Below are 10,198 nucleotides of genomic sequence, written 5' to 3'. Positions count from 1 at the left end.
GTGCAAAGTTTGTGGCGGAAATCACTGGATGCATGATGCTTATGAGAGGAGAAATGTAGAAGTCGAGGCACGGAAAGCTCCATGGGAATCACTTTTTGCAAAGCCTCCTCCATAAAGATTTGCATATGATCAAATTGGGAACTTCTTAGGGTATAAAGATTTGTCAGGGAATATATTAGAGCCCACCCCAGAATCGGAGGCAATAATGGATGATGTATTGTTTGCTATTAGAAATGATTTGAAATATATTCCACTTTTGAATCCACCTTTGTTTGAAACCCTGAGTGAGATTGAAGATACCAGAATGGAGGAGCAGAGAGTAGATGAGTATGTTCCCTCTTGGGAGAAAAAACTTAAGGATGAATTTGGTGAAGAGTTGATGGACTTTGCCATTACGGATGAAGACGAGTTTGACCCACTTGGTGATCTAAAGCTGCTTGAAGATTTAATATATAACGAGCCAAGTGTGGGGATCGAGAAGGAACTTTGTAAGGAGACACATGAAGTAGTTAGTGATTCGGTCCTTCCAACACTTCACCTCGATTGTGAAAAACCAAAACACGAACCATACTCAATCTCCATTCGGGACGTGTTAAGGTTTAAAAATTTGGCTAAAAGAATTAGAAGGAGGATTTCTAGGCGAAGAAATCATAGTGTGATGAAGAGACTGACTTCCCCGTTTCACTTCATTGAACCATTTTTGGGGGAATTCAAGAGTTGGTGGGCTGAGTTTAATTCATATGGTCGGGCCCATGAGAGTTGTGCAATTGGTTTCTTCCTGACCAATTGTAAAAGGAGAGTATTGAGGAGCATCGATGGGAAGAGGATAAAGGAGAAACCTCCGGATTGAGGTTTCGGGAGCGAGTCTAGCTGAAGACTATTCAATAAACTTAGTGCTTCCCGGGAGGCAACCTGGTAATATCTTTCCTTATTATTTAATTTTCATTTTTATTTTTATTTCTGAGTTTTGCCGGGTGTTTCTTCTTTTACTTGCAGGTTATTCCTTGATTGGTTGACGACGGTTGATGAGCTGGAGTTTTAAACAGGTGTGGGATGCAATTTGCTTAAAGATTGCCGCTTTCGTTCGTTAGTGATAGCTTGATAGAGAGCACTGGAGTTTTAAGCTTGCGTTCGAATAGGAGGGCGAGGAACATGATTCAACGCACACTTACAGTAACACATATACTAGGGGAGTCTGTTCCACTTTATTTTTCTTTATGTTTAGTTTTGTCTTTTCCTTGTCTCACATTGAGGACATTGTGAAATTTAATTGTGGGGATGGGGAACTGACGTTTTCATTTTTAAGAAAAATAAAAGAATATTGAAAATCTTGGGAGTTAATATTTTATTAAAATATATTCTTTCGCTGAAAATCATGTAGGTTACTCAAGTTTGAGGCACATATACTTGTATATGTTTGGTCCCGTTATCTACATGTAGACATATAGGATAGCCATTGACCCGAAAACTGAAAGTGACTGGGGCGACTGAATTTTAAAAAAAAATAAATGTCACTTGAAAATTGTTTTTCTTCTACATTAAGCAGGAAATGATATTATTACCTTTGTGTTAACAAACTCTCAGAACTTTTGAAACAAATAATAATAATAATAATAATAATAATAATAATAATAATAAAGAGATGGTTTGCATATCTTATTTGGGATGTGTCGGTACGCCCAACTAGCTTTGATAGTCCCCATTAGCAGATTTTATATATATATATAATAATTTGAAAAACGGTGAAACCGAATTTCGATACTTAGGGAGGATTACCATAATCTAAAAACTTTGAGATGGTAAGACTTAGATGCACTCAAACCAGCACACCACCACATGTCCATTTTTTACGAGCTTAGATATAGTTATATACTTTAGGGTGATATAAAAAAAAGTATGTTTTGAAAGTGTACTACGAAAAGTTGTTCCAAGAAAGCAAATGATTGTGAGAAAGTTATGTATTGTAAAATGCCAAAGAAGCATTCTCAAAGTTAGTAAAAGAGGCCAAAGATGCACATACTAGACGGGACTTACAATTTACGTGTTACCAAGGAGATAGTGACTCTGAGGATACATTATTGGGGCTCGAGGGTTCTTAGTTAATAAATATCAAATTAGAAATTTATAGGTTAAAGACCAATAATATTTAGGAATAGCTAGTACGACCTCCACAGGACCATTCATCCATCAAATTTCACCGAATGCATCTAATTAGTAACATCAACGAGTCCTTGGCTTATGGTGATTTGTCGAGCCAGTTTGCTTCGACTCTATTTTTCTAGCTCTCTTTGTCTGAGATGAGGTAGGAGTAGCCTTGATTTTTGGACTCAAAACGCTTAATTCAATTGGGGGGCTTGATTGGTTAGTGGCTGGGTTTAGATGGACAAAAATATCGGCAATCGCGGTCAATATGTCGAGTTGTTTCTTATGCTTTAGTAATGTTAAATAGTCTGCGAGTTTGTTGTTTTCACTTGGTTATGATCCTGTGTAGATTTCTTTTTCAGTGACGAAAAAGTCTTAAGTGTGGGGATGTTTGATGTATTGTAAAACACACTTATTTTTCGTACCTTTTTATAATCTTTTAATGGCTTAAGTATATAATAAATAATGAATTAAACTCGTTTTAACTGAATCTTACAAAGTTTGTTATTTTGTGTAGGTTACGAGTTTTAAAAGAGAAAAAGTTCGGGTTTTGGAAGACATAAGAGGCTTGTATAGTCAAGTTTTGAAGGATAAACTCAAAGCCCGACCCAAGCCCACATGAACCAAGCCTTGCATACTCAATATATTATATTATAACAAAAAAAATAAAAAACCCTAACAGCCTCTAATTTGCCGATCAGAAGAAGAATACAAAGTTTTGTTGTTTGTGTTTTGGACAGCAAAGTTGTTTAAAAGTTTGTTGGTGTTAAGGAGACCAATGCAGTTTTGTGGCTGGTAATTAATTCACGTGGGAGCAGCAACAACAATATATAAAAACTAAACCAACTCCACCCTAGAGGAGATTTCCGATCGGACAGCCCTTCATCACAAAAGAAAATTCGTTTTTCGCTTTTTGTTGAGCCAAGAAAGAAGAAGAAGGCTAAAGGTGGGGACAGCAGCTAGGGTCGTCTATCATCATTAATCTCAACCCCAATCGGTAGTAAACATTCCATAAACTTTGTGTTCTTGTTCAAGGTTCATACTCTTGTGATTTTGATCTTTAAAGTTGGATTGTTTTGCACTTTAGTTAGGGTTTGAGTTGTTATTGATTATCATTAACTGTTGAATGATTTTAATGATGTTTGTGATGATTAATATGGTGTTTAACTTGAGTTATACCTGCTGTCCAAAAATCATGATAGGCTAATCTTCTATGTTCTACCTAGGTTAGATGATTATTGTTAGGTTTTAGTGAGTTTTATGGATTGATTAATCATTATGACTTGATTTTTTATTGAAAGTTTGGTTTAATATTATATTAGGTTGTGTTTAGTGGCTGTGATTTTATTAATTATACTCATAAACCTCTTGCTTCGATTGTTTGAATTAATTTTGATTTATTTTAGCTTGTTTGATTCTTTACTTGGTGTTGAGAATTTGTTTGCGGTAGATATCACCGTAGGGTTTTGTTGAGTGTGTATTGATTTAATTCAGCGGGTGAGCATCTTCTTAGAGACCGAGAGGTGATAGGAAGTAAAGCCGTCTCATAGCTTTTACTTGTTAGGATTAGGATCGTGTAAGAATGGGTTCGGTTCTTGTCGGGTTTGGATTTGTGAGCGATTAGTTGGTCTAGTTTAAGTTAAACCAAATTGTTCCTCTATCTTTGGTTGCGTAGTATTCGTTTCCATTAGGGTTGTGTGTCTGTGAGACCGAGAGGAGAGTCATCATTAGAACACCTTAGCATTCGTTTCCCGGTTTGTTCTTAAAATCAATTAAGTGTAAGTTAGGGTTTGTTAGTGAGACTGAGAGGTGATCTAGCTTTCTTGAGCGAACCTTAGATGTGTCATCCTTAGATACCGGTGTCGTGAGACCATTCAATCCATTAGCTTGTTAGACCTCCAATATGATTCTTACCTAGGTAGACGTTTTCTCCATTTGCAGTTGAGTTTCATAAGTTTTTCTTGAAGTTAAGTTAAGATAATTAATTTAGTAAAAATAATTTAGGTCAAGTAGTTTAATTTATTAAAAATCAATTAAAAATGTTATTCTTAGGAAGGTCTCGTCTAGGGTTTAGTGATCATAGGCGTTCTCACGTGTCCTTGTGTTCGATACTAGGACTTCTTAGTTCTATATTACTTACAATCGGTACACTTGCCGGTTGAGTGTGGTTTTATTAGGAAAATCCGTTTTAAAAATTTAAAACTTAGTTGTGAGTTCCGTAGAAAGAAACACCCTTTAGACACACATCACTTCACAACGCTACACTCCCTCCACCCCTTGTCCGTCTCCTTTGCCACCTCACACGGACAAGCGTAGCCCTTGTGGGTGTTTTGATCTAAACGACAACCGATAATGCACTTGGCACTATCACACTTGTGCCAATGCACACTCCAAATTACACCATGAACCATATACTATAATAACATGCATGAAACCAAATTACACCATAAACCATATACTATAATAACATGCATGAAACTTGGGCAGTAAAAATAGAAGAAGTCAAAGACAACCATAATTAAGATCATGCTCGCACTTGTATGGGTCTGACAACGTAGGTAGGTTTATGACCAAAGATAAGCACCTCTAAAGCAACCCAGTTGGACCTCGCATTCAGAAGGGCCTCCTAATGTTCGGATGATTAGTATATCAATGCCATGATAACCAGAAGGGCCTCCTAAGCCATATTGTTCAACTTGACCTAAAGTTAAGACATTCAGAAAGGCCTCAAAAGGCGATACCTACAACCTAACCTAAACCCCCTCTAGCATTCATAACAGCTACTCCATAAATATGTGAGTGTGTACTCTTTATTTTATGGACTAGTTGTGAGTGAATGAGAGAAAAAAAAAGTTATTATTCATGAGTAAATTTGGAAAAACATCTTTCACATGCTCTATAAATTTTTAATAACTTTTTGAAAGTGGTTGTGAGTGAAAGAGAGAAAAGGTAATGATAAAGATATTAAAAAATATTTTTTAATTGAAAATAAGATAGATAAAATAGTGATTTTTAGTGTAATTATAGGGTTACAAACAGATGATCAAGAACATCTCGTTAGTTTACCGTTGTGGAAGACCAATTTCGTCCTTCCCCACTTCACATGCATGTGACGGAATATCCTTGGCATTCCATGGCAGATCTCTCTCTCTCTCTCTCTCTCTCTCTCTCTATACAATATGTTTCGGGTCACCTTCTAACGTGTTATTTGTTTATTACATTCGAATCTAAGCTCGGGAAGGTTGGACAAAGACCAACCCGATAACAATAACTGACTCGCATTTCATAGTAGCTACATTATTCTGTAGATAAATTGTTCATGTGTTCATCAAATTAGTAACTTTACACAAGATGAAGCAATTTTAATATTGTCTTGGGTTTATTTAAGAATTTTACAGATCACGCTTCTTTTATTTTTGTCTGTATAAAGAAGATGAACGATTATCATTCAAAATCTTGAAATTAATACAGAAACAATTGAAGAAGGGTCAATAGATGCTAACTACAATAAGGTTGAGCAAAAAACGATTAACCAAACCAACTAAGTGAACCAGTACAACCAACCCAAACTAATGACTGGTGTTTCAGTTTTATTTTCTTTCAAAACCGAACGTTATGGCTGGTTTTTGTTATGCCGCCCCAAAACCGAACCAAACTATAAGACTTAATCAAACCGAACTTGTTTGAACTTTTGTTATTGGATATTTGGATTTATGATCCAAATTCATTATTTTGGCCCAAAAGCTTCATGCTCAAATATATTGATATATAGATGGTCAACAAAATATTTATGGAAAAGTTTTGCGGCTAAATTCATTATTTTGGCCAAATTTAGAAAGAAACCTGAAACAGAAAATAACCAAGCCGAACCCATGCGAAAAACAAAAGCCGAAAATTTAAAACCAGCCGACACACACAGCTAACTACAGTTGAGACGCAACTTAAACATGAATTATATGTAGCAGTAACAAGATTAATACAGATTAAAATCCAAGAAAACAACATAGCAAAATTACAAATCATCTAAAAAACAACCAATTTCAAATCGTATATACACAAATCCATGGCATTCAAATCACGTGTCTCATAACACCCTAAATTAGCAACAAAAACCCAATGACGGGATTTCAAAATGCGGAAACATGGTTGGCAATTAGCTTCTGAGACATGACCTGTTCATGACCCTGAGTTGCTGCTTGTTCGAGCCGTTTCCATATGGCTTCTCGTTTTAACTTGATTTCTTCCTTCTTCAACTCATCTTCTTTAAACTTTCTTGAACATTCTTCAAACAGTTGAGGGTCAACATCAGAAAAGATCTTTCTGACGTTCAAAGTCAAACTTAGTACCACTTGGTTCCAGTGTGTCTTTGTGTTGCTTTCTAATGCTGGAAATATTATCGGTAAGATCACTTTGCGATTCTGTTTTATTAAGTTGTCTATATGATCATTGTTCCATAGGAATAATGCTCTCTCAGCCACCTGTAAACAGTTACAAGTTACGACTGTTACAATTATGGTTATTTCACCAAATAAACAGATACCGCAAACAGAACATGTTTGAAGTCCAAACCTTTAATTTTTTTTATTATATTGGCAGTGTTAAGCCCTAAACTCTTGTTTAATCCACAAAGTTATTGACCCAGTGAAAAAGAAGCTTCACTTATTATATTTGATAATTAGTGCCACGGATCTTGGTTTCAAAAAATGCATCACGGGCTTGAGGCAGCGCCTTCTGGGTCAACACACTACCTTGGATCTTGGTTTAAAAGGCACGTAAAGTGAAGTGTTCAAGAAAACACATCAGGGGCTTGAAGTAGTGCCTCGTGAATGGTCAACATTGGTCAAAGTGAGACCGGTCAACTTAGCACCTCGGATATTGATTTCAAAAGGCGCGTATGAGATGTGACGAGCTCAAGAAAATGTATCAGGGGCTTGAGGTAATGCCCCGTGCACTTTTGGGTCAACATTGGTCAACTTAGTACCTCAGATCTAGGTTTCAAAAGATGCATATGAGATGCGAGGTGCTCAAGAAAACGCATCAAGGGCTTGAGGCAGCACCTCATGTTTTTTTAAGACAAAATTGGTCAACCTCGGATCTCAACTTGGTATTTAAAAGGGGCGTATGAGATGTGAGGAGCTCAAGAAAACGCATCAGGGGCTTGAAATAGTGCCTCACGTACTTTTTGATCAATATTGGTCAACTTAGTACCTTGGATCTTGGTTTTAGTCTTTTAAAAAGCACGTATGAGATGTGAGGAGTTCAACTGCTCAAGAAAACACATCAGGAGCATGAGGCAGCGCCTTGTGTACTTTTGAGTCAAAATTGGTCAACTTACTGCCAGCCTCGGAGGTTGGTTTTATAAGGCGCATATTAGACGTGAGGCGCTCAAGAAAACACATCACGGGATTGAGGCGGTCCCTCATGTACTTTTGAGTTAAGATTGGTCCAAGCTAGGGTTTGTAGGAGGTTGATATGTAAAAAGTGAAAACAACCAAAAGGATCAAGAAACCATGAAAAGTTCTAGACTTAATATTATTTGCTGCTCATGGAAGTTATTAGACTCATTACAGAACAACTGACAGCATAGTTAAGAAATCTTGTGTACTAAAACCTCAATATAACCTAATTCTAGGTAAGTATATGATCAGAATGCATGTAACCTAACTTAAAAATTTTAAGAGAAAATGAAAATTTGTCAGCATTCGCCAAAAGAAATGCTACTTTTACAGCTTAATAATACAATTCTTGAAACTTCCTTCAAAAATCAAGAAAACCTCATAACGGGTCAATTCGGGTTGTGTTTTGTTTCAAACAGTTCAACTTAGGTTGCGTTTTGCTTCAAACGGGTCAAATCAACAAAAACGCTAGCTAACTGAGTAACATAAACGGGTTTCAGTTTAACAAATAGAACCAGTAGACATCATTTCAAGCTTTTGATTATTATGTTAATAACGCTGCTTATGTAAGCATAATTAACTCGTTAATTATCTATAAAGAAATTAGAAGTGAATAAAAAGGGTATATCATTAACACCTTTTAAAGCACGTTTGTTTATATATATATAATAACAGTAAAACTGTTAAAAGCACTTACCTGAAAGTGTGAACTGCTCAAACAACGCGCGATTTGATGAAACAAAGGCACCATACATCTTTGAAACTCAGGAAGCTGAGTTGCTTCCAAAACTTCTTCAAGCTCACTTAGAAACATAACCTCTTTTGAACTATTTGTAATCGGCCAATACTTCAACAAACCCCTAATAACCGTATCCGCAAGCTTACAATCTTTTTCCACAAATTGTGTAATACAATAAGATATTTGTTGGTGATACATCGGTATGCATTTTGGCTTATGAAGTGGTATCAAAGCCCTCACAAGAAACAACTTATGTTCTTCTTTCAATGGTAACGCGAACCCGTTAATAATACTTCCCAATATCTCCAACAACTCAGCAATCCCGTTATGTTTTTCGGTTTCAAAAACAAAACGAAAGAAAATATTGTTGATTGCTTTTCGAATAAATGGACGGTGCACCATAAACTTTCCATACATTCTATGAAGAACAAATTTCAAATACTCGCGTTCGCGTGGATCCTCTGAGTCGAATAAATCCAACCACTTCAAAACAAACGCGTGATCAATGTAACGCTTAGCGAGTTTTGGATCGGTTTCTGGGGATGCAACAAATCTTAGAATGAACTCATAGACTAGTTGTAAGTGGGGCCACGCGGGGTCCATTGAAGGTTCTTCCTCTTCACCGTCAAAAGTTTCTAGAACTTTGTTTCCGCGCGGTTGTGGAGTGAGCCTACGAAAGATATTAACTGACACCATTTTAACGATTTCTTGCATAACGATTTCAGGAAATTTCCCGTTTGCAGAAGTGACATAATCAACGAGTTCCACTAAAGTTTGTCGCTTGATATCTTTTTCTTTCAAGTTCTTGGTGGGGTCAGTGAAATCAAACACGACGCAACATAAATTCAACTTTCGGATGAACAGGTTTTGCTTCTCGGAACTTGAAACGTCTTTCAAGCTAGGTAAGGCCTCGTATGAGATGGGAATCGTTGAATTCCCGTTCAAATTTGAGTTTGAGTTTTGAGATTGGAGAACTTTCTTGTTGGTTTGACCGTGAGCAATTGAGGGTTGGCCGGATGGATTTGAAGTGCTAGATCGGGTAATTGGCACGTCATTATTGGTTCTTGAACTAGTCGATGTGTGTGAAGCTGAATTGGGGCTTTTTTCGTCTCGATTGTCATTCGATTTATGTGGCTTTTTAGGAAGCCGGTTAAGTATCTTGTTGAACATCACTTGAGACGAGTAGAAGCTACAAACTTTTCTTGATAAGCAAATACCCTAATCGCTTTCTGAGTGAAATGTTTCTAAATTGGGAATAATACCAATAAAGCACATGCCTTTCAAACTAACTTGACAAATTCCCAATTGAAAACTTAGAGTTGGATCAACCAAAGTTTGATACTTTTCCTGCAAGAAATCCAAGAATCAAGAAGGGCAAATATACAAATTAGTTCATCAAGAACACAAATCAAGTTCAAATTTTTCAAGACTTGACAGATTAGATGATAGGCTTCAATTAGATCAAAACCCAACAAGATCTGGGCATGATCTACAAGACCCACATGGCATTCATGAACGATATTGGCCTGGAATTAATATTTATCGAAAGGGCAAACAGGTTATTACATGATCAATGAAAAAAGAAACTCACATGGGGTCAATCTTGAAGGCAGCGATAACATCAAGGAAATGGATGATAAAAATGCAGAGGAAGAATAAGAATCATGGATGATTGATAATAAAGTTATGAAAACGATCTCGATTGAGGAGAGAGATGAAATGGGCTATAATAATATTATTAATAATAAGTTGTTCCAAGAAAGCGATCTTTGGTTCTAATCCGTGTTTGGTTCTAATCCGTGTGGTTGGTTCGCTAACAAAACAAAAGAATTGAGAAAAGGAATACTTTTCTTATAATTCTTCTATTTTCGTATCAATCAATTTCCCAATTTAAATGGTCCAAAATACCCAATCTCAATTC

The 10,198-nt window shown here is 36.4% G+C and overlaps 1 protein-coding gene across 1 annotated transcript; it reads right to left on the bottom strand.

Moving 5' to 3' along the window:
• Positions 1-5,973: 5,973 nt before the first annotated feature.
• Positions 5,974-9,454, bottom strand: LOC143631616 (serine/threonine protein phosphatase 2A 57 kDa regulatory subunit B' theta isoform-like). The gene is made up of 2 exons (XM_077100323.1): positions 8,236-9,454; positions 5,974-6,620 (listed from the first exon to the last, which is right to left on the bottom strand). The coding sequence occupies exons 1-2, from the start codon at positions 9,445-9,447 to the stop codon at positions 6,270-6,272; spliced, it is 1,563 nt and encodes a 520-aa protein (XP_076956438.1). The 5' UTR covers positions 9,448-9,454; the 3' UTR covers positions 5,974-6,269.
• Between the last annotated feature and the right edge of the window lie 744 nt (positions 9,455-10,198).

The sequence above is a fragment of the Bidens hawaiensis genome, unplaced genomic scaffold, assembly GCF_021521415.1.
Source record: "Bidens hawaiensis isolate Kalapana, Puna unplaced genomic scaffold, B.hawaiensis_p1.1 tig00006131_1, whole genome shotgun sequence".
NCBI classification, from domain to species: Eukaryota; Viridiplantae; Streptophyta; class Magnoliopsida; order Asterales; family Asteraceae; genus Bidens; species Bidens hawaiensis.
The sequence above is the reverse complement of the archived record's forward strand: the minus strand, read 5'-3'. Positions and strand labels throughout refer to the sequence as shown.